Genomic DNA, 25738 nt, shown 5'->3' with positions numbered 1-25738 from the left:
AGGCTGCATTTTAATTAAAAATTAGCCACCTGCTGTTCCCAGAGGCCAGAAGCCTGGGAAACCCTCTCACCTCAAGAGATTCACACCACAGCCCAGGATATCACATGGTCATAATAACCAAATGCAAAGTGACCCCCTGGTTTGCTGACCTCAACCTCCTGGAGACCACACAATAGGCTATTGCACTTGAATAGAATATGTTGATTTTGACTGTTTCCTGTCAACAAAGGCCTGCCTGCCAGAAGACACATGTGATCACTGACCCACCCAAGTCTTGGAGGCGGACTCCAACACTCTGAGAACTGAATTGAAAGCAAAATATATATTTTACAGAAACACTGATAACTCTTTGTAATCAAATGACAGGAATGTATAACTTTGAGAGCCTTCATTTAAAAAATGTACCTTCGATTCAAGCCCAAACTCCAATTTGTGTGATGTTCTGGGGCAAAACCCTGCAATTTATGTATACTACAGACTCTGTGTTTAAGCTAGAGACATGGTAATTTACTGGAGTATGTATGGACAGGCCGTGTACATGTGTATAAATCTGGAGAAAAATCCGATGCTGCAAAACCCACTAAAAAGCACCAAAGGTTGCCATTTCTGAATGCAAGCCCCCAGGAAGAGCAGAATTGGAACAGGGGCTACCTCATGTGATACGTGATGGGTGCATGTAATTTCAAACCACTGTGTATCTATGAAATATGTCTTTAGGTCAAATATAGATTGTGTGTAAAGTTGACAGGGGTGGGTTCTCTGTATCATAAACAGACCTCATCATGATGACACTTCATTTCATTCCCCCAATCAAGGGGAAGAGGAGGAAGTGGCCAATGACAAGTGGAGAGGGGTGGGGCCTAGAAAGCTAGCCTCTCCACCCACTTTCAAAACACATAAAAGCAGACGGTCAGGACAGATAGGGACATTCTATTCCATCTGCTGCGGGACGCTCTGCCAGGAAAATCCATACTTTACCTCCATCAACCTCCAGAGAGCCAACACAGAGACTTCAATCTATCCACCTTCAGAGACCAAGACTTTACTTCAGAATTTGTAGCAGAGAGGTCAACTACAAGCTAAATCCCTCTTTAGCAGGCCTCAAATCATTGCCACTATTTACAGCCAGGCGAGCTGTTTGAATTATTTGCAAGAACTCTGGCCATTTGCCAGGGAGCAGTGTTGTATCCAGAGAGAGACCAGCTGAACCGGAGACCGCTGTATCCGGACCCACAGACCTGATCAGAACCAGAGACCCAGACCAGCAGAGTAGAGCTGACCCAGACGCTGTGCGCAGAAACCGTCCGTGGCAAGTGAAGAAAACCTGTTGACCAGATCCGTGGCGAGGCCTATTTCTAAATATATTGTGAGTACCTAGCAGAACTGTGCAGAACCAATCTCTTAGTTAAAATAATATAATTCAATCTATTTTAATCTAACCAGAACTGCCTCCTAACTGTCACCTGTCATTTGCAAGGCTGTCACTTGTCATTTTCTAGCTGCAAGCTGTACCTGTCGCTTTGAACTTTTAAAATTTCAAATCCGAAACACTACCTTTATTTAATCGTCCGTATCTCTGGAACCGTTTGGGCTAGGAACTTGGTTTAACTTTCCTCTGAAAGCTTAGAATATCAGATTTTCAACAAGCTTACTTGCTACTCTGTATACTCTTGCCGTAATCACGATTCTTGCACTCGCGAAATTTACCAAAAAATTTACCAATAAATCCAGCCACGTGTGAAAACAGCAGCTTCATTGCTTTCCTTTGCCAAAAATTCGTTTAACCTACTAGTTACTCCTAGATCCTTGCTAAAGTGAGCCTGAACTCATCCCAAGTATATTTCACTCACCCTGAACCTCCTAAAGGGAATTAAAAGCATTTTCAGCATATTTCTCACTGCATTGTCACCATATTCAAAGCACTTGGGTCTGTGTTTCAAAACTCCTATCTGTTGTATAAGCTGCTGGGGGGGAATTGAACTGAGCTCTATTTGATTGCATTCCTAAGAACTGAGTCCCATTCTATTCATCTCCTTACATTGCATTAAAGGGGGGGTGAATTGTCCAAGAAAGTGATTACATTGTCTTTTGCTGAAATCCTATCAAGTTATTTTCTGTACTGCATTTTATTCCACATTGCATCCATTTGAAACCATAAAAGTATTGTTGCTATCGTATCCATCCTATAACCACTCATCATTGATTATAAAGAAGTGTGCTAGTGCCGGACTATCCATTATTGATTACTGCTCAGATTAAGTGTGATATTCAATTATTAATTTATTATAAAGTGTGATATATATATATATATATTGTTTAAATTATCAAATAAACCTTTAACTTGCAAAACAGAACTACTTCTTGGCTCAGTGGGGTCAGCGGGATTCCAAGAGAGGGGTGTTATATAGGGGTAGTCATCCAGAACGCATGAACTGGACGTAAAGATATATCAATAAGGGTTTCCATTCAGTATCCCAGACTAGGCCTTGACTTAGCTGTAGTGTTGAATTGAATCCTCTTACAAATTGGGGGCTCGAGCCGGACGTTTGGGTTAGATCTATCACTTGTGCAGATTAATACAGCGTGCCAGCTGACCACATACACATATCCGGTCGGATCACCACGCTGTGTTACGCTGTAAAGCACTCCTCAAAGGAACGCTCTAAGGAAAAGGTCTGTTTTGCAAAAATAAAATACAAACTTCTGTAAGTCAGGACAGAGACCAATCTCTAGAATGACGACCTTGGTAGATATGAAAATAGCCAGAGAACACTTCTTACATAAGCTATTTGTGAGAGGTGAGTGGACTCATCAGGACCAAACGGTCTGGTTGCAGGCAATCGCTCAACAGGTCACTGAAACAGGGTCAGATATATGGGGAGATCAGGGTCCCCTACATGTGGCCCTGAGTGAACTATACATGGCCCCGAAGGCCAAGGATGAGCACCACAAGATGGCCAGGGTAGCGGCATATTTATATTTACATATGGGAGCCATGCAGGACAAATGTGCTGAAGGCCAAGATCTGGCGAGTAGGCAACTGCTGGCACTACAGAAGGCCCAATCTGATCTGGACTCTTCTGAGCAGAGGCTGCTCAGGAGCCAGGAGTCAGAAAATGACAGCAGACGGTACATCACTAAAATAAAGGAGGATATGGATGTGCTGCAACAGGAAAAGGCGGACCAGGATACCAGATTTCTGGCCTTGCAGAAGGAGCACCAAGAAGGTTTGGACTCCCTACTGCAGAGCCAGAAAAAGCTGGAGCAACAGTTAGACTTCAATAGGACATGTGCTGAGCAGGTAGTCACCCTGCAAAGCCACCTAGATAGGGAGAAGGCAGAGAGCAATAAACTGATTTTGAAAGACCTGGATACCCAGGCAGAGTTTGACCAGGAGCGCCAGAAAACTGGTGCCTTCCAAAGGCAAAGGGACGACCTGGCGGCACAGATGCAGGCTCTTAGTCAGGAAAGGGATACCTTAGGCCAGGAAGTCTGCCAATTAAAAAGAAAAATGGAAGAAAATCACCTGGCCCACCAGGGACTGGGTGACCTCCAAAAAGAACACCAGGACTTGCTAGAGCACACCAGGAGGGTGGAGGAGGCCCTGGCAAGACAGGAGCAGGCCAGTAGGGATGGGACTCAGGAGGTAACCCTCCTGCAGCAAAGACTGGCCCAGTGCTCCAGGACCAATCAGGAAACGCAGAGAGAGAATGAGGCTCTCTGCCAGCACAATGATAGGCTCCAACAACAGGTAGCGATGCAGGAGAGACTGAAAGAGTCTAGTAAGGCCTTAACTGAGGAACTGAAGGCGCAGGCTCTTGCATTGCAACAGGGAGCAGGGGCGGATAGAGACCAGGTTCGCTGGGAAAGGGAAACTCCTGAGCATACCCTCAAGAGCCCTAGTACCAGAGGCATTTATCTCTCTCAGTCCCTGGACTCTGCCACCCCCCTGTCCCCTGGCGCACATGAGCACCGGGCCACAGGGATGGCAGATTACTATCCAGCCAGAAGCATGGGGCTCATAGGCCAGTACCTCCCAGGAATGGATGGGCGGGCATCCGGGTATGGGCACCAAAGCACAGTGCAATTTAGTGGGGAACCCCAGGAGAATAGGCCCATTAAGGGCATCCTGAAAACTTCTGCCCAGTTAGGTCAGTGGGTGGGGGGTACCCATCAAATCCTGGCAGAAAGGAGGAATCTGAAGACTCCTCTGAACGGCGCAGGACACAGGAGACCAGGTCCCCACATTCTGCCAGCCACTCCCAGGCTCGCAGAATCCGGGAAAACCTGGAAGAGCAGACAGGAACCTCTGGGAGCAGTGCCTCTGAGTCAGAGGATGAATGGACCAGGGTTACCCGAACCAAAAAGGCCAATAAGGCAAAAAGGGCCTTGCTTAAGGACCCATTGAAACAGATTAAGGCAATCAGGAGTGTCATCACGCCTTATCATAAGAACGCCAAGTACTCTGTTTGGGAACACTTGGAGCTCTATGAGCAAATGATCGAGACTTTCCATTTGAAGGACAGCCAAAGCTGTATCCAATATGTAAAGTGGACCTTCTCACCAGAATACTCCAGTTTCTTTGCGGGGCTGGAGGACCAAAATCATTTAAGATGGTCCACCTATAAGGCAGCCATCTTGAAACATTTTTCTGTTCACAGAAATCCTCAAGAGGCTCTCAAGGCAGCCTACAATTTGCAATGTGGGGAGGATCAGGACCCGCAAGAATTTCGTGCAAGAACTGAAACGTGCCTTTGCGCAGACCACCAGAAGGGTGCGCACAGACAGCAGAGAATTTGTCAATACATTTTTCCATGCCTTGCCCAAATATATAATGACCCAGCTCGTGAGAGATTTTCATGAGAAAAGATCTTTAGACTGGGTCATTGAACAGGCCACCCGGATCTATGAGGTGCAGAAGCCCATAGAAAATAAAAATAATGCGCCCAAAAACCCCAAAACCAACAGCACCCCTGCTGCTGCCAAGGTGGCAGAGGTAAAGGTTGCCGCCGTTTTGGATTTGGAGATGGGGGGGCCTAAAAACCTACCTGCACCTAATAATGCTAGGCCCAGAAGGTCCTCGGGGCAGTCACAAACAGGGAGCCAAGGAGGCAGCCCCACAAATGGGGTCCCTCGCTCTCCTGATTATGTAAGTCCCCGTTACAAGGGAAATCGACCCATCCTGGGTTATGTGTGGACTCCTCCAGCCCAAGGGGGGGGGATCCAGCTAAGCACCTAACCAAGGGAACTTCCCTCCTAACTTCCCACCGGAGGGCAGAAATTCTCCAAATCCTGGGCAGAACTTTTTCCCCAGGTATCCGCCCAATTTCCAGCCCCAAAATCATCCATCCTTCTTTCCCCAATTCCCTGAGCCCAGACAACCTAATCCGGGAGAGGGGAGGCCAAGGGTGGAGGGGTACCAAAATCTTCCCAACCAGGGGTACTACCAGAGAAGGGATAGCTACCCTTCCCGGGATCAGCCCAGGGGAGAAAATAGAGCCCCGTATCAGCCTGAGCGGGTTTCCCAGTTAGAGCGCCAGGTCCAAAATATGGCACGGGATCTGGGTCACATACTGAGGGCTCAACAGAACCCTCAGATGAGCATGCCACCGCAGAATGCCCCAAACTCTGGACCTGGTGCTCCAGAACAATGACGGGGGCAGCACCCCGATAACACACCGGTTCCCAGGGAGGAGGAACAAGGAGAAGGGGGGTGTAAAGCCTTGGAGGAAGCTTCCTTCCCAACTTGTAAACAGCCCCTGGAAAACCAGGAACCGGAAACAAAATCTCCTGCCCCTGAAAGCCCGCCTCCCAAGGAGCAGAGGGGGATAGGAGAAACAAAGGACCCAAACAGACCCACTTTGTGGAGGAGGTACAGGTCTTCCAATTTGAGGGAGAGAGATCCTCAGAGGATCATGGGGAAAGGACCTTCTCCTTCAGAGATGGGGGAACTCCTCCCAAGGAAAAATGGGTCCCAAGGGATGCCAATTCAGACTGGGGAGATATGGAGACTGAGCTACCGCCGCCCATCATCTCATCCCAGAACCCACAATACCAAAATTCCCTGGTTCAAACCAATCCTGATGACTGCCTCCAAAAAGGGGGGGGCGGCCCAGAACCGGAACCAGGGGAACCCACAATGGCTCTGATCTCCAGTTGCCAACTTTTTCTTTCAGATTCCCAAGGCTCTCCACAGAATTCTGCCCAAATTTCTTCTCTTGCAATGTCCAAAACCAGAAAGTTAGCCCACCAGTTGTCCAAAAATGTGCATTATCTGTGCCCCATTGAGGAGAAGGAGGGAAGATATTATACCCCGGTACAAGTACAGGGGCAGGGTACGATTTCAGCGCTGGTGGACACACGATCTCAAGCTACCCTTCTGTCCAGAAGGGCCTTTGATGAACTGAATGCAGGAAGGGGAGGGAATTACCAAATTCCTCTCACCTCACTTCCTGGACAACTCCAGAACTTTGACGGGAAGGAAATTCCCTTCGAGGGGACGGCAGATTTGGACATTAAAATTGGGCGACACAAGTTGAAACACCCGGTCATAGTTGTGACTCCAGAGGGCACCCCTTGTTTACTAGGGAATGACCTCCTGAGAAGGTTGTCACCCCTAATAGATTGCGTAAACAAGGTCCTCTGGACCCAGACTAGCCGACCCATAAAATTAAAACAGAGTGTCAACCATGTTAGTTTAAACGGCACATGCCACATGGTTGAACACAAATCTGACCAAGTAGAATTCCACTTCCAGAATAACCAAATTCCAGACGTGACAGTAATAGCAGTAGGACAACAGACTGGTGATGGGGGGTCCTCTCTATTTCTGAAAATCAACCTCCCTTCCAGTTTAAGGTGGTATTCCACACTGGAAGGAAACACCCTGAAATTCTTTACTAATCCACAATCAGAAACTCCCACTCCTATAGTCCAGAAAGATGTGAAATCAGCTCAGAGCCTGGCTGATATTCAGCAAATTGGAGAGCAGTTGTTCATCCCTGTTCAGTTAAATGATGGGAAGGACTCTGTTCTCGCTCGAGTGTGTGTGAACAACGGTAAGAGCTTCATCAGCGAAGCCATGTTCCGCCAACTCCCAAAAGATCCAGCCATTCCCACATTCAAACTGATAGACAAATGGGAAATGGACCTGGAAGCGCCTAATTCCAAACATCTCCTGCCAAGCAGGTGTATGCTCAAAATCTCCATTGGCAACAAGAGCATAGTCCATAATTGTTGGGTCGTGCGAGACGTCACTGCCGCCTTTTACTTAGGCAGTGACATTCTCAATCGCTTTGCCATTAGTTTGGACCTAATAAACTTCAAAGCTTGGTCCCGATTAGCGGATAATCCCATGGGCTTTGATGATCCAGAAAAAGCATTTAGGTCAGCTCAATTGCTACCTTATGCAGTTGAAATTCAGATTAAAGAGGAAGTCACCATCCCAGAAAGGACCCGACAATTCTCCCTGGAAGTGAAAGTTAAAAGAGGACAACATTTGAAAAACCCTGATGCTTACATACATCTAAACGCTTCTCTCCAACAGCAAGGGTTGGAGGTAAACCCAACTCCATTAGTCAACATAGAACATGACACCATTCTAATAGAGGTGGATAACAGCGACTTAAAGAGTATTACTCTAGCCGCAGGCACATACAATTTCCAAAGGAACCAGGCCAAGCAGCGAAAATTTTTGCCTACATGGAAGGGATCCTATGAGATTATAGAAAAGATCTCCCCTGTGGCCTACAAGATCCGCATCCCCAAAGGCGGTTTGGCAGAGGGGGAAGACAAGTGGTTACATATAAATCAGCTAAAGTGTTGCCATCCCAGGCACACTCTGCAACAACTGGAGGAATCCTCTGGAATCCCAGAGGGTACTGTCTCAGATTAATTCAGTTGTAACTTAAAATATCCTACATATCGCCTATCAAATTCTGAGTTTCTCAATGTGGGTGTTTTCGTTTTTGAATGCAAAAAGAAATGTGCATGTTCATCTGTTTTGACTATAAATTTATATGCCACTCCACTATATCAATGGTGGGGGAAAAATGTCTATGAATAGGTATTGCCGCTCTTCCTTTGTCGTCTTAGGAGAAAGAAAACCTTGAGACTGGCCAGGGAGGACGATCTGGCGACCGGGAGCAGAGACGCGAGGGGCCCAGGGTACCGCCCAATATTCCCATCAGGACCGGCGAGGAGAACCGATCGATCAGTACCGGATAGAGGAAAAGATGCTGAACTGTGCCATTTGCAGAATTGGAAGAAGATTATGCGGACAGACCAGTGCATGGGTCAAAACCCTTGTGCACCCGACTCCCCATCGACTCAAATTCAAAGGGCAGTCACGTGGGGGGATTTGTTGGGTGTCCTGACCCACGTGTGAGCTATCATGCTCCAACATTTGGTGCTGTGGGCTTAGAAAATCCAAGATGGCCAAAAAGCCCACAAGTGCGCCAGAATCCAGGAGAACCACACCGTTTGTGCGCACACCAAAATGGTTACCTCACTTGCCACCTACCAGTGTAAAGAAAGATCTTTGTTAACAAAATCCACTGTTACTGATGTCAAAAAGTTGCTGAAATCGTGGCTCACCGGACCACTTTAAAGATTCAACCCTTTTGTGGGGTTCCACATAACCCTTTTACTGTAAGGAGCCCCATCAAAACAATGTTAAGCAAGAATTATTTACTACCATGTAAGAACCATTCCTGTTTGGAATGCATTAATCCAAGAAAGATCCCAAAAATGGATGCAGTACCAACAAAATCCTCAAGGCGGTGCTAGCGGTCTAAACTCTGACAGGAGAACTAAGTGCAGTTGCTGACAAAGGGATTTGACTCAGCTGACTTCAAAGGCTGCATTTTAATTACAAATTAGCCACCTGCTGTTCCCAGAGGCCAGAAGCCTGGGAAACCCTCTCACCTCAAGAGATTCACACCACAGCCCAGGATATCACATGGTCATAGTAACCAAATGCAAAGTGACCCCCTGGTCTGCTGACCTCAACCTCCTGGAGACCACACAATAGGCTATTGCACTTGAATAGAATATGTTGATTTTGACTGTTTCCTGTCAACAAAGGCCTGCCTGCCTGCCAGAAGACACATGTGATCACTGACCCACCCAAGTCTTGGAGGCGGACTCCAACACTCTGAGAACTGAATTGAAAGCAAAATATATATTTCACAGAAACACTGATAACTCTTTGTAATCAAATGACAGGAATGTATAACTTTAAGAGCCTTCATTTAAAAAATGTACCTTCGATTCAAGCCCAAACTCCAATTTGTGTGATGTTCTGGGGCAAAACCCTGCTATTTATGTATACTACAGACTCTGTGTTTAAGCTAGAGACATGGTAATTTACTGGAGTATGTATGGACAGGCCGTGTACATGTGTATAAAGCTGGAGAAAAATCCGATGCTGCAAAACCCACTAAAAAGCACCAAAGGTTGCCATTTCTGAATGCAAGCCCCCAGGAAGAGCAGAATTGGAACAGGGGCTACCTCATGTGATATGTGATGGGTGCATGTAATTTCAAACCACTGTGTATCTATGAAATATGTCTTTAGGTCAAATATAGATTGTGTGTAAAGTTGACAGGGGTGGGTTCTCTGTATCATAAACAGACCTCATCATGATGACACTTCATTTCATTCCCCCAATCAAGGGGAAGAGGAGGAAGTGGCCAATGACAAGTGGAGAGGGGTAGGGCCTAGAAAGCTAGCCTCTCCACCCACTTTCAAAACACATAAAAGCAGACGGTCAGGACAGATAGGGACATTCTATTCCATCTGCTGCGGGACGCTCTGCCGGGAAAATCCATACTTTACCTTCATCAACCTCCAGAGAGCCAACACAGAGACTTCAATCTATCCACCTTCAGAGACCGAGACTTTACTTCAGAATTTGTTGCAGAGAGGTCAACTACAAGCTAAATCCCTCTTTAGCAGGCCTCAAATCATTGCCACTATTCACAGCCAGGCGAGCTGTTTGAATTCTTTGCAAGAACTCTGGCCATTTGCCAGGGAGCAGTGTTATATCCAGAGAGAGACCAGCTGAACCGGAGACCGCTGTATCCGGACCCACAGACCTGATCAGAACCAGAGACCCAGACCAGCAGAGTAGAGCTGACCCAGACGCTGTGCGCAGAAACCGTCCGTGGCAAGTGAAGAAAACCTGTTGACCAGATCCGTGGCGAGGCCTATTTCTAAATATATTGTGAGTACCTAGCAGAACTGTGCAGAACCAATCTCTTAGTTAAAATATTATAATTCAATCTATTTTAATCTAACCAGAACTGCCTCCTAACTGTCACCTGTCATTTGCAAAGCTGTCACTTGTCATTTTCTAGCTGCAAGCTGTACCTGTCGCTTTGAACTTTTAAAATTTCAAATCCGAAAAACTACCTTTATTTAATCGTCCGTATCTCTGGAACCGTTTGGGCTAGGAACTTGGTTTAACTTTTCTCTGAAAGCTTAGAATCTCAGCTTTTCAACTAGCTTAGAACCGACTTGCTACTCTTTATACTTTTGCCGTAATCACGATTCTAGCACTCGCGAATTTTACCGCGATTTGCGATTTCGTTAAAAATCCAGCCACGTGTGAAAACAGCAGCTTCATTGCTTTCCTTTGCCAAAAATTCGTTTAACCTGCTAGTTACTCCTAGATCCTTGCTAAAGTGAGCCTGAACTCATCCCAAGTATATTTCACTCACCCTGAACCTCCTAAAGGGAATTAAAAGCATTTTCAGCATATTTCTCACTGCATTGTCACCATATTCAAAGCACTTGGGTCTGTGTTTCAAAACTCCTATCTGTTGTATAAGCTGCTGGGGGGGAATTGAACTGAACTCTATTTGATTGCATTCCTAAGAACTGAGTCCCGTTCTATTCATCTCCTTACATTGCATTAAAGGGGGGGTGAATTGTCCAAGAAAGTGATTACATTGTCTTTTGCTGAAATCCTATCAAGTTATTTTCTGTACTGCATTTCATTCCACATTGCATCCATTTGAAACCATAAAAGTATTGTTGCTATCGTATCCATCCTATAACCACTCATCATTGATTATAAAGAAGTGTGCTAGTGCCGGACTATCCATTATTGATTACTGCTCAGATTAAGTGTGATATTCAATTAATAATTTATTATAAAGTGTGATATATATATATATTGTTTAAATTATCAAATAAACCTTTAACTTGCAAAACAGAACTACTTCTTGGCTCAGTGGGGTCAGGGGGATTCCAAGAGAGGGGTGTTATATAGGGGTAGTCATCCAGAACGCATGAACTGGACGTAAAGATATATCAATAAGGGTTTCCATTCAGTATCCCAGACTAGGCATTGACTTAGCTGTAGTGTTGAATTGAATCCTCTTACAGGGGAAAGGTTATTGATGTGTGTGTATATTTCTGTACATGTATGGCATGATGTCCTCCGAATGACGATGTTTCTACACCACTCATTGGTCAAACACCCATCTGTCATCCAAGCCCTGAGAATTCTGATACATATTTGTCCTTGGATATATCTGCCCCGTCCCTCAGCTATCCACTCTGGCTACAGAGCACTTTGAGGCTCTGTCCATGTATTCAGGGGTATCAACACACATGGAGCAGCCATCATTACATCACTGCTGCCTCAAGTTTTAGCAATGTGTGCACTGCGAGGGTACAGGAAGACACATAACGGCACACGTTAGTGGCTCCTCTGGGCAATCATCGGCCTACACATGCTTTGAAGGAGTAATCTGTTTTCTACCCACTGTGGTAGGCAACCTGGCTGCAACCTAGTCTGCACACGGCGGAAGGTGCCAAGGCACAGTGGGCTTTTGTGGACACGCCGCTGGCTCCTCATATTTCTCGCACTACCAACTACCGGCACAGTGTTGATCATCATGGAATCTGGCACAGTGTTGATCATCATGGAATCTGGCACAGTGTTGATCATCATGGAATCTGCCTCCTTGGCAGGTGCTAGGCTGTTTTCAGTGGATATTCTTCCTCGGGTTCAACTGACTGGGGGTCGTAGGTCCCCCGGCTACTTTGTGTGCCATTTCACATCACACCAGCACTTTACCACTTGGGGTGTCCACTGGGCAACGCCCAGAACTTTTATATTTGTAGTAAGATCCATTGAGAGCGCATTCCCGAGATCAATTGTTGATTGTACTCCATGCAGCTGAAACAGGGTGTCCTCAGGCTCTGGGGTGCAATGTGTCAAGATGTTCACCCCAGTGGCAAGGGAATTGTTGGACTTTCACCCCTTTTCCACTATCCTGGCAACCCTGTACACCCAAGGATGCCATCTGATGGTCATGGACGTAGCCTTCAACCTTTCAAGTTGATCGAAAGAAGGTCAATGAAGGTGTTTCGAGGATAATCTGGTTTGCATGTGTTTTTAAGGGTAATTACATAAATTTTTGCCACATCGGACACTATGTTGTTAACTCAGTCTGATGTCCGTGACAGCATTTGCAGATAAAATGCCCTCATCTGACTCCTTCATTGGATAGATGTACATCATATCAGATGCACCATTAAATGTCACTTGCCTCGGATTCTGTTAATATACGCAGTGCTGTCCCACTCCATCGGCCTGGGAAGGTGTGTCCAACTATGGGCCTTTAAGGGCTGGAATCCTGACAGGTTTTCAGGATATCCCTCATTAATATTCATGAGGAAAAATGTGCCTACATTTATCATTGTATGCACATTTATCTCATGAATATTAATGAGGGGTATCCTGAAAACCTGGCATGGATCTGGCCTTTGAGGCCTGTAGTTTGACAACCCTGTGTGAGTCGCCTGCTCCTCCTACCACTCCTGGGACACTCCTGACGTGGGACCTAACATTGCTGCTTACTGCCCCAATCATCCCAGACCCACGGGGTGAGTCCCCCTGTGAGTGTCTCGTTCATTCCCTGGGGGTGTGGGCACTCGAGGCATATAAGTGATATCTTCGTGACAAGTTTGCCGGTCTGGAAATAAGGGTGCCGGTAAGCTCACCAGCACCCTTTTTTCCGGACCGGCAAACTACGTGTTTGCCTGCCGAAGCCACGGTGCCTGACAGGTCTGACCCTGCCAGTCGCAGCGGTCACGGTAAGAAAACCCGTCACGGAAGCAACAGTGCTGGTGCTTCCGTGTCCCCACTCCCATAGAGTCCTATGGGGATTAACACATTTACCGACGCCTGACTTCCCATCCACCGGACTCATAATGAGCTGGTGGCACCGGGAAGTCAGGCGCTGATAAATCCATATGGGTCTGGCAGCAACCCGCCGGTAGCACCGGCTGGGTTACCACCGGACCTGTAATGAATGAGTCTGTTTCGCTCTTCCTTCTCTTTTGCCTCATCCACTCTAAAGGTTTTTTTATTTGGCTGCTTTCACAGTTGCCCCGTCCAAGACGCATGGCCAACATGGAGGGTAACCATTGTCTACTATGCCAACATTCCAAAGGCTCACGGTGAAGAGCAGTAGAGCCTGCTTCAGGTTAAGTACAGTTACATTAAAGAACATACACATGCATTAAATGAACTGTTTTGCCAATAATTGCTGGTGTGTGTCTTTATTGTTCCTCCCTTAGCTGTGTTGCCCATAGGAAGGGCTGTAACCCCAATATAACTTGGTCCGAATTGGGCTGCAGTTTACAAGAAACATAACATAACCTAACATGCAGTTTTCCAAATCTTGGCACTGACTTTGCAAGGTTGTTGCGCAGTGATAAAGTCGAGTGTCATCAGCATAAGAGTCATAGTATGCCATGGTCACTTGCCAGTGACTGTGACATGCTCCTATGGAACTCCTATAGAACTTCCTGGCCTGCAACCATTGGCCAGCCACTCAAGCTTCAAGCAACACCTAAAAAGGACCACGTTCAGGGAGGCTTCCCCCATTTTAACTGGTTGCACCGGGCAAGCACCACCCACGTGGGATGGTGAAAAACTAAACAGCGCCACCACCCGTTCCTCCTCTTCTTGAGGAATTGACCCCGAGTCATAGAAAAGACGCCTGTTAGTTCTCTCACCCTCAGACTTCTCCTACTCCTGGCACACTCGCAGAAAATAAGATCTTCAGCCGCATGACTGCCTGCCCACTACTTCCCCACTACCCGCTGGATTCAGAACTATGAGCTGGACAGAAATTGAAATGCCAATGCTGCATAAAACACCAAAAATAATCAAATAAATACTGCCCAGTTCCATTCCACATTTATTTCGAAGTCAAGCCACGGAGATGCGCTTCATAGGTTAAGGTGCTTAGCTGGAAACCTGGGGTCCTGATGCAGTAGTTGACCAAACACATTGTGTGATTTTGGACATACCACTTTCTTGCTACGATTCAAATTGTAAAAATATGTAATATACAGCTCATAATTGCCCTATCCAACCATGGTTTCTGTACTTTGGTCCCCACCAACTCACACGCCAGGCCTTTTTTTCTACCGCTAGTCGGGTTTTAGATGGTTGTGCTACGGTGATTTTTCTTTGTACGTGCTACGCTGATCCACGCGCAGTGTCAGTGACATTAAATAATCCAGCACAAATCTTGGAGTAAACAACAATTTGTACTCAAAATAAATAAAGAAATGTACGCTAGCATTGATGTACTTATACATGCCAACATGCCCCATTCCATTTGGGAGGTGCTTGTACAGTCTCGGATTTTACTTTGCATTCCCAGTCTCCTGTTCCTCAATTGCCCTATTCTAAACGCAGGACTACAAGCACCAAGGGGCCAAAAAGAAGACCAGGCCTGCACTCACATCTCACTAATCGCTTGGGCATGGTGGTTTATAGTCAATTGTTCAACAGTCATAGTGTCGAAATACAAAGGTTTTGACACAAAAGGATCAAATTCTTTTTTTCGAATGCATGTATTTATTTATTTTATTTGGGGGGGACGAACCCAAAAAAAACATTTACATTAAAAAAAATGCATTCGAATTTTTTTTTTCGTTCCTTTTGTTTCTAAATTATTGTATTTCGAAACTATGTTTTTCGAAAATTTGACGGGACACCGGGCATGGTGCAATGCATATTTTGTAAAAATCGAAAGTTGTGTATGTTTCATGGCATTTTATGTCTTGTTATGTTGCTGTTGATTTGTGCATATTTGCAAGCTTGTAATACAAACATCTAAATCCAAACTAGAGATTGCCAATGTACAGATATAGATATTTATTGCACTGCTGGATATTCACATGCATTGACTTGATATCAAAGAATTTGATGTATAGTCTAATTGTGATTAATTCATTTCCAATGTCAACATTACAGGCAGGAACAAATGGCTACATGGCCCCTGAAATCCTGAAAGAAGAGAACTACTCCTACCCCGTGGACTGGTTTGCGTTGGGATGTAGCATTTATGAGATGATCGCCGGCCGGACACCATTCAAAGATTTCAAAGAAAAAGTTGACAAAGACGAGGTGAAGAGGAGGACCTTGGAAAGTGAGCCAGAGTTCCATCACAAAACCTTCACAGCAGAGGCCAAAGACATCTGCAAACAGCTCTTGGCGAAGAAACCGGAAGATCGCTTAGGGAGCAGGTAGGCTCACTTTCATATTACCCATAGTTCAGGGACAAGAAAAAATGCTGCATACCACTTTTTTGGGGGGGGGAAAGGTGGTGGAGTCCCCAAAGTTCCCAAATGGTCCACGTCATCAGTAGCACCTTATTATTGTTATTATTATTTGTTATGTGCAACCAAAATGGCCCGGAGGCATACAGGCGCAGGTTCAGAGCCTAGCTGTGCTGGCAAGGGAATCAGTGGCCCTCATCCTCATATAAAGAGGTGGGTTTTGAGTTTATGTTTAAACTCCTTGATCGTCCTACAGTTTTTAACATCGGAAGGTAAGGTGTACCATTTCATAGGGTCACTTGCTCAAAATGCACCCCTTCTCACTAATTCCAAGGTGGTTTTAGGAATTTGTAAGTTCCTATCTGCATTAGAAAGAAGTGTGCGTGCTGCCTGTTTAGTTTTTAATCTATTAATGATGTAAGGGGGAGCATCTCCTGCAAGTGCTTTGAATGTGATAGGCAGCAGCCTAAACTAAACTCTTTCCTCAATAGGTAGCCAATGTAGCTTCCTTCTTACCTCAGACACATGTGCAAATTTGCATAGACCCATGATAGATCTTATGGCGGTATTCTGCACTACTTGCCGTTTTTTTAGTTCAGTCTTATTCACTCCAATCAGGAGTGAACCACAGTAATCACTTGTAGCGGATATAATGGCTCTAGCAATAGTTTCACAGACATTTTTCTACAAGAAAGGTCGTATATGTGTAAGAAGTCTGACATAGTAGGCTGATGCCGATACCAGATTATTAACATGAGCGGCCATAGTCAGGGATTTGCCAAACATTATTGCTAGAATTTTTACTTTTTCTTTGACTGGAATTTTGTGATCAGCAATGCGGAAAGATTGGTATTCTGGTGATAGTTTGTTGAGTCTGTGTTTAGAACCAACCAACATGAGCTCTGTCTTCCCGTGGTTAAAGGCCATCCCATTAGCATCCCTCCATTCTCTTATAAAATTATATGTCAGCCACCCATTTAGAATCCTGCTCGTAATTCCCTGTAAGAGTGATCAAACACGGAGAATCATCAGCGTAATTCGAGAAGCAAATCTTCTTTTTTTGTAGAGCATTAAAAAATTGAACCATACAAAGGTTAAATAGGATAGCCTGTATCAAGTCGTGACTTTTAAGCCAATGCAGTGTCCTCTTTCTATATCCTCAGTGTTAAGGGAGGACACAGTCCTCTGTCCATGGCGAGCGCCTAGGCTCGGCATGCGTAGGCGGAGCTACCGCCTAATGTTTCGCAGTTGCCACTTATGATTAAAGGAGTTGACCCGCTACCTGCACCAGCTCCGTGCTTCATTAATGTGCGTGCTTATCATTTCAGTGTGCTTGCATCAGATAGAACAGCCAACTTCGAATTGCAATAGAAAGACATTTGAAACTGAAAATCCCTAGTCTTGGCTTCTTACTACCTTTGTTTACAGAGACTTGGAACCAGCTTGAGGCTCCTTTGAAGACATAAGCCAGTGTTGACAGTCCACTGACTCCTCATGCGTGGAAGCTGTTTTGAACGCTGGGGAGAGGTTAAAGCACGAAAGGTCTGCAACCTGACCTTCAGCTACAGCCTAATGAGCGAATATGTTAGTCTTCACAAAGATTGCAGGCTAATAACTCACTGGACATCATTAATGAGGCAATTTGAGCCTGGGTGCGGCTCTTAGTAAGAGCGCCCTGATGTCTGTGCACATTTTGTGATGGGTTTGTGGTTTCACAGGGTGTGTGGGTCGAGACACGGTTGCTTTGTAGAGGTTTGAAGATGGCTGATTATAAAGGCGGGCCCATATCTTCAGGAAAGGAGGTCTTGAAAATGATGGAGAACCTGGTAAAATGCTCCTTTATTGAGGGGCAGGAATAAAGTCTGTTCCTGAAGGGATGAGTATACCTTGTTTGAGTCGTTCCTGGATCCTCTTTACATTGGGCCTCATTATGAGTCCGGCGTTAGCCCTGCCAGTAAATACTGGCACGGCTGCTGTCTGAGTCATTTGTTTTCTGGCCCCCGGCAATGGGGACGTACCGGGTCATTACAGCCACGGCGGTCCCAGTAATTCCCTATTGCCGGGCGCTGGCAAATATTACTCCCCATTGGACTCAATGGGAATGGTGAGGACGGATGCATCGGCACCATTCGTGAATGGTGCCGATGCATCCGTCAAGGTCTGTGAGTGGATGCCGTTCCGCCTGCCAGGTCAGACCTGGCGTTGCAGAAAGACACCCACTCGCAGAACTCGTAGTTTGCCGGTCTGGAAACAACGGTACCGGCAAGCTTACCGGCACCGTTGTTTCCGGACCTGCAACCGAATTAATGAGGCCCATTGTGTCAGCAAAGTGAATCTGTGAGTTGCGAGTTTCTTATTCATGTTGATCCTAGGTAGCAGTGGCCAAGAAACGTTGGGTGTGTGTAGTATCCAAAAGGCTGCCAAAACCTAGATAGCGGCTGGTATTGGGGTTGGGTGTGATAGGGCAAGAGAAGTGAGCAGCGCACTTGCTCCGTTAATGCAATAGATTATGAGGACGCTTTCTGCCATGTGCAAGGGTTGATTGTGTGAGTAGGGTTAAGTGGAAATAAGTTAGAGGGTTGTTGGAGTTCTTGGTTGTCATCTCCATTGGCAAGACAACTTGCTGTTCCTGTTTACTATAGAGGGTGTGGGATTACTGACACGGAGGAGTCCGAACTTCCATAGTCCTTGGCTAAGAAATTGTTTGTAGGTTTGTGGCATACTTGGAAGAGTGGGTGTTTGCTAGTAGAGGTTTTATATGCTGACCTTATGCTGGTGTCAATTGAATAGCCAAAATTGGTTATTTATAACACATTTAATATCCAGAGGTTTCTAAGCGCGGACCCGGGGATCGAACCTGTGTTGGTCCGTGTCGTTTAGCTTCAAAGGCGAGCACGTTGCCCCTGAGATATCCTGCCGAGACATTCAGGAGATTCCCTTCTGAGGCGAGAGAAGGAAGATCTTCTGTGGAGTTATCGACTGAAGTTTGGCACCATTACTAAGGCTGTGTTACTTGTTCAAAGTATTCTCTCTGACTTGTAGTGGTCGAATTTACTTGTGGTGCATTCTGGGCACGAAAGGCGTGTGAGACATGCACACATTTGGCTAATGACTGCTTTGTTTGAACTGGAGCCGGTGGAGTGTTCTCAGGGCTGGGATGATGTGTTTGTGTCTCGGAAGTCTCCGGAGAAATCCGACAGCTCTGTTTTGGACTCCTTGTAGCCTTTTTAGTAGGTAATCAGGGAACCCCAAGTAGTGGCTATTGGCATAAACTAATCTTAAGAGTAGTGGGATCACTGATGTGAATATGTGTGCTCTACTTGAATTGCGTAGGCAACATGTGGTTAATCTTAGTCTGAGTAGATAGCTCCCAAGTGAAGTGCTCACCTTGGGCATGGGGCCAGCCTGCACTACACATATTCAAATCACTCACAGTACGGTCATAGTAACCCTTCGGAGATTGATGAATTGAGTGTCAATAGACCCTCGTGCTCAATTTACTAGCATCTACTCTCCACCACACATTTTAAGCTTCAGAATTCCGAAAGGCAGTAGCTTCCCTGTGGTAGCTGCAAAACATTGGAATATTTTAGCAGTTAACCTAAGGTCCGAAGCCTCCTTCTGGACCTTCCGCAAACACCTGAAAACATGGCTATTCTCTCAGGAGCTTCTAAGATAACTCTCTTCCTGCTTTCGGCACCTCTGCTAATAACTATATTCAACACTGCTAGCTAATAGGGAGACTGTAAGGCTCCTATATATGTATTTACGTAACACTGTAACCTTCGCAGCAGTAAAGCAAATGAACGATTGGGGCGCCACTAATGACGTCCTTCCTTATGACTCCCGCCTCCTCTTTCATTTTCTTTGCATCATTTTCAAATGCTACCATGGCCTTGCTCCCCTCTACCTCACTTCCCCCATCCCACCATATTCCCCTTCGCTCACAACCCCTTCATCTTCCCACAACCCCTAAACCCCTCCCCCTGGTGCGTCTTCACGTTTTCGCTCTCTCCTCTTGCCCCTAAGTCTTGGAATGCTCTCCCACCTGATATCTGTGCCTTTACCTGATCTCAGGAGGATAGCTCAGAGGCAATGTGCTCACCTTGAAAGCAAGACGAGACGCAGCATCATAGGTTCGATCCCCGGGTCCGTGCTTAGAAACCTCTGGGTATTAAGTGCGTTATAAATAACCTATCATATCATAGCATGTTTCGCTCCTGCTTAGACGCGCCTCTTCTTTGCTTCTGTATCCCTTCCTTAAAGCTCCTGTTATGAAATTGTTTTCTAGCATTGCCTGATTTGTTGTACAGTTCTTGTTCCTTATGTACAGCGCCTTGGCGAAGACGCTCTATATAAAATACAAATACACAAATACTTGCGACTCTGTCTGACCGTTAACCTTGGCAGCGATAGATTTCATGCGACTAACGAATATCCCTGAGGAGAACATACTCTGCCTGTGGCAGCAACCAGTCCCCCTTCCTGGAGCAGCGACGTGGGCATAGCAAGACATTTCTATGTGCACATCAGAATGGCATGGGTGCCATTGGCCCCAAAGACCGCTCTCGCTTCACGAAGCAGAGCAGTGGAAGTGTCACCGGCTTGGCCCCCTTTTTGGGTGATTTGTGGAGGATCGTAGAGCGACTCGATGGCACATCCGAGCAGTGGTCGAGGTGGCAGGGAGCTGTTGGGGAAGCAGTGCTGCTCTATTACTGTTCCCATACTTTTTTTTCAAAAGAAACTTTTCGGAACAGTTTCGTTTTAAGATAAAAGTGTAGGAAGAAGTTGAATCTTGCAGTGCAGTGCACTGAACAGTCCCTTAAACAGCAGGTGCGTTTGTTTGGGAGTTTGGATTGCACGCAGGAGGTGGCATGGCGGCGATGGTGTTTGTGGGGAGCAGGGGCAGGCCAGCCGGGAACTCAGTTCCACTACTTCTTTTCGTAAACTTCGACCCCTGCATCCGAGACCAGGCTGTGGTGCTGTGCGCTCCCTCAATTCTGCCTCATTGCCTCATCGCTCCCTGCCTCTGCTCTTGCTTCCCCCGAGTTTCCCCCTCCTCGCCTCTGACTTCTTCCGGCGCTCCCCGGAGTGCAGCGCGGGTCCCCTTCTTCGAAGTGGTAGGTATAGGTGTGTGATTGGCCCAGATGTCCCTTGTATCAGGCCCACGCCTATCAGATCAATGAATTGCAAGGGGGGCGGGGCAGCAGGCGCCCACTTAGGGGATGCCATTGGTGCAGTGATGCGAAAATAGACACAGGCTGGCAGCATGACTCAAAACAGCATGGCAATGCGCCCCTCTCCGAAGCCCCTTCTCAACTGTCATGTATGGAGCAGCCATGATCAGTAATCTTTCATGCTTTGGGATTCGCCCCCCACGTGCCCCAGAGATTGAAGACCACTGTGTTAAGCGGTGTTTGTAAAGCATAGCAACCGCCACCCTGTGTGGCTTCTTGGCACTGACAGCTGTCACGAAGGACAGATGTTATTTCACCAGGCATTGTTTGGGGGCCGGCCCAACTCATAGCGTCCAACTCAAGCCTTTCTGCCATACTTTTTGGTAGCATTTCTAGGGGGGTAACAGTATTTATTTTTTAATTTTAAAGAGTATTTGGGATGCAGCTTGCCCCCGATAAAAATGTCACAAAAAATTCAGGGAACGGCCGCGATGAGTTGGTCACCTGCGAGTTATACCCAGAGGCGTAGCCAGGGTTGTCTAACAAGCTAATGGAGTTGGGCCCTCCGCAGTGACATTATCATCTGTTAATGGCCACACAGCGCTGCAAAGCAGGAATTTACAGATTTAGGTTGGGCCTTGCCGGCTCAGGTCCTATCCTGTCTACACCTCTGGTTATACAACATCCGTTATGTAATTACAATTGCCTTAAGTGGCTTTAACTGAAACACTAGAGAATACATTTTTGTCAGATCAGTGTTTTCGTTTAGTGCTAACAGTCACTTCTCACCATGCACCAAGCCAGAGTTATACAGATGTCCGTTTTGTTTCACATTCCACAGTCATTTAAACAAAATAAATGCATCCTGAACTGTTTTCCGAGCGTCGCTTTTCCCATGGTGAACCCGGTCAGAGGTTGGCTTCAGGGACAGCGTCTGTCGGCCATCTCAGTGGAAAACTTTGCTCTCTGCTGATCACCAGGGAACCGTTTTGTTGCTGTTTTACAATCTGCGCAAATATATTCTTTTGGTTTTCTTTTTTGAGATACCAGAACATAAGCACCCGAGAAGGCCTAAGTGTCCTGCTGCCTCTTCCTCGCCCACACCGCTTTCCGATAGCGGCACAGCTTTGATTTGTGTCAGCAACCCCGGGATAACGACCAGGATGGGCTCCCCCTTTAGAAGTGCTTAGGAGGCGTGGAGTGGGCAGGACTTGGTTGTTCACTGCACTTAAGCTTTACTCTGCTGTTGCCGGGCCTGGTGCTTCTTTACTGGGGAAAGAATGGGCTGTCAGCTGATTGGCCCTGATTTTGTGCTGCCACTGCTTGCTTTTTTCTGAGATGGTGTAAACACTGAGCCTGTTTTACAAAAGCGTGTTTCGAAAGGAAAATCCCATTGAAAGACGCTTTGTAAATAAATCAGGCCCATTGAGGGCTCGATTGGTCCCGATACTCTTTCTTTACTGTCCTGGGGAGTGACCATTTGACCATATTTGGTTATTTATTTATTTATTTATTGTTAATACACTTGCAGTCGAGAGGCTTTGTATATACAACACAAGACAATCACAATTAAACATTAAAACAACCATAACATTTACAATCGTTCTCAGAGGTACAACACTTTTTCTAAAAAGCACTGATATGCTTCATTACCCCACTAAAAATACTTTATGTTAAAACCAACAAATGCATATTCATGATAATAATATTACAGACCATTAATAACAAGTAGGATCTATCTAAGCAAATCCCATTGAAAGACGCTTTGTAAATCAGGCTCGATTGGCCCTGATGCTCTTTCTTTACTGTCATGGGGTTGGTCATTTGACCATATTTGGTTCTGCTTGCTAGCAGTAAGGGTCAAGACATGAAGCTGTCCCTGCTTTTTTACTCAGCACTAAAGGGTTCAGGTGTGGGTTGTCCGGATACATGTGATTTAATCAGTGGTAATCCCTGGGCTTACTTGTTTACTGCAAACTGTAGAGTAAAAGGCTATCTTTGGGCGTGCTTGCTTTTTGATACTAAGAATCACGTTGCCGCCCTTCACTCTGCCCGTTTAGTGGGAGGGTGTCAGCAGTGTGCTGTTTCTGGCATTTTCTTTGCCCTGGAAGGGTCAGGAACTCAGGAACGTCCCTAGAACAGTCCAAGCCGGTCAAAGATTTTCAAAAAGTGGTTTGCAGGCTTCTAAGAAACTCCACGAGAGATTCGGGGTGGTGTCTGGGCTCCACAAACTTTCCTTGAGGCCACTCATCTCTCATTTCAGAGCCGGGCATCTATTTCTGCAACCTCCCAGAGGTTGGCCGGTTGAGATGGATTCGCAGTTTTACAAAAATGAAACAATAACAACTTTGTGAGTGAAAAGTTGCAGGAAAGGATAGAAGGATTGGAAAATTGAGGTGTGTGAGCAGAGGAGTAATTTTGACCAAAATGTTTGGATGGGGGTACGTACCAAACTCATAGTGAAAAGAAACGGCGTGAGGGGTTGTGGCAAAGCAGGGGGATTTCCTGCTGAGAAGTCTGGAGTCAAATGAAAGAAATGCAATTTTAAGTCAACGTTTAGTCAAGACATTTGCTGCTGCTAAAATGCAGTGAACACACAATCAAATTGGGAAAGGAAACACTTTTACGAGGGCCAAAGCAGAAAAGGTGTCATTTTATGAGTATTCGTAGTGAATGGCACCCTGAAAATAAGTCACATCACTTGAAAGCTATACTGTTTCCCATTATTAATATTGTGCTAAATTCATCGAATTGATAAGATATGCAGCAGAAAATTATTTGACAACATGGCCAAGCCAAAGGGGAATGGAGGTGTCAAGCCAAAAATGGATTCGTACAACATTGGGGTCAGAATTGGGACCCATTGAGTATGTGGAACACTATCCTCACCTGGGCCTAGAGTTTGATAACCATGGAGACTATTATAACATCAAAGAGTCCAAAAAACGAAGAGCGAACAGTATGACTGCTGCTACCAGTACGTTTGCAAAGATAAAGGCAGGTTACTGGATTAAAGGCGCCATTTTGCTGTACAAGCAGAGTTTCTGCCCACCATACTGTACGGATTAGAAGCCCTAGCCATGAAAGATCTGAAATGGCTCGACATACTTGAAGGGGACTTCTAGTGAAAGATGCTAAATAATCTGCCCTTCACCCCAATGGATCTCTTACGCCTTGAGTTGGGCCTTGTCTCACTCAGTAGTCAGGCGTTGCTGCAAAGAGGAACCCTGTATATTAAATCCAAACCCAGCCCTCTGTAGAGGAGCAGTTACGTGCCTCTGCAGGAAATCCCGCCCCCCTACCTTCTATAGGTTGGAAGCCTGAGATTGTGACATGCTTAACACCAGCAAATGTGACCATACCACAGCGAGTAATCGAAAGAAGGTACCCACTGAGAAAACCCTATCAAAAGTATCCCCGAAAAGACGATAACCTGAGGGAGGAACTTCCTAAAGGAATATGAAAAGGAGTAAAAAAGAGCTGGTGACATCACAAAAGACGAGCGTGACGCCCTGAGGATACTGGCTGAAGAGAATGCATGGATCTTACAGAAACTGATGATGAAGTTAAGAATTGAGTAAACTTTCATATTCAGAAAGAAGATTGCACATGTGCAAAGTACTGCAGAAAATGCAAGTAGATTAAATAATCTTAGAAGCTGGCTATATGTAGTGAATAGATTGCAGGCGAAGCCGCCATTGTATAGAAACTGGACATCATTGTCATGAATTTAGTAAGCCAGGACCCAAGGAGAGAAAAGGCGAGAACTGTGTTGCAGCAAGAATAAGCTGAGATTGTGGAAACGAATGGCTACGCTGTCGGTGCTGGTATCAAAACCGAAGCACCCAAAGTTGGTTATCTATTCTTGAAGGCAACGAGCATGCAAAGTTGAATCATCCTTGTTAAGGTACAAAGAAAGAACACCAATCGTGCCAAGTTGTATTCATCTAAGACATTTAAATGTTGCAAAATGGACCAAATCGTGATCTCCTGTCACATGAGACAAGGATGGAAATAGGGTTGAGCGTGGAGTCCTAGAACAACGATATATATATAATCCCACAGACAAGAATACTTTGCAAGGCCAAGTTCAAAGACAATCTCCATGGCGTGGGTGATGAGAGGTGTTGGGCTAATTGGGGGGGGGAGAAAAAGTCAAGTCCACTTCCTGGCACCTGGTTCTGAGCTTACGTGCTGCTAAGTGAACTGAAAGTTGTAGACATGGCACGAGCGTGCCAACCAATTATAGAGGGCCATATAACAGAGTGCCTTATAGTGTGAAAACCAATGAAATACCCTGTACTTAATAGTGTTAAAGATTACATGTTTTAGAGGTAGGCATAAATTGTCTACCTGACAGTAGATTGCCAATCACACTCCCAGCCCTTATAGAAAGTATACTTAGATGTTCCCTTTGAATGTATCACAATCTCTCATAGGTTTTTCTTATTTGCCACGTAGTATGATGTCAAGTCTGACGTATTTCTTTGCATATAAGGATGTTTCTATGAGAAATGCACTGAGAGCTCGAGCGCACGTCTGCTGATGTCCGTTGTAACACTCCTGTTTTAGATGTTTGTTAATAAAACAGCGCCTTTGCCATCTTCCTGAGTTGGTTCGATTATTTGGTGTCAGAGTTATTTTGCATCCCCATCCATTGCATGCACGATACCCAAATGGCCATATTTGCCCCATGCTTAAGATACTAGGGGCCCTGCAGGAGCTACCCCTGTGTACCAAAATGAAAAAGAATGTCTGCAAGTAAACAAGGATTGCTTTGCACTAATCAACTGGCAGCCTGATTTTGCAAGGGGCACAGGATTCTCGATGTTAAAATACATCTTGAAAAAGAAAATTGAACAATGGGATTGGATACATAATTACGACCATCTGAGCACCCTGAATAGCTATAAATATATCACTGGAGTGATCCATGACTACTTTAAACCAAAGGTGTACTTGCTACA

The 25738-nt window shown here is 45.7% G+C and overlaps 1 protein-coding gene across 2 annotated transcripts in view; it reads left to right on the top strand.

Moving 5' to 3' along the window:
- GRK7 (G protein-coupled receptor kinase 7) overlaps positions 1–25738 on the top strand; it is a 313391-nt gene that overhangs the window by 170301 nt on the left and 117352 nt on the right. For both annotated transcript variants that reach the window (XM_069618281.1, XM_069618282.1), the window contains exon 3: positions 15290–15561. In XM_069618281.1, the coding sequence (XP_069474382.1) occupies positions 15290–15561 (272 nt within the window). The remainder of the gene's footprint in view (positions 1–15289; positions 15562–25738) is intronic.

This window comes from Ambystoma mexicanum, chromosome 10 (genome assembly GCF_040938575.1).
Source record: "Ambystoma mexicanum isolate Mex_15411 chromosome 10, UKY_AmexF1_1, whole genome shotgun sequence".
Classification (NCBI taxonomy): Eukaryota; Metazoa; Chordata; class Amphibia; order Caudata; family Ambystomatidae; genus Ambystoma; species Ambystoma mexicanum.
Note: the sequence above shows the minus strand (reverse complement) of the source record. Positions and strands in the feature narration are given on the sequence as shown.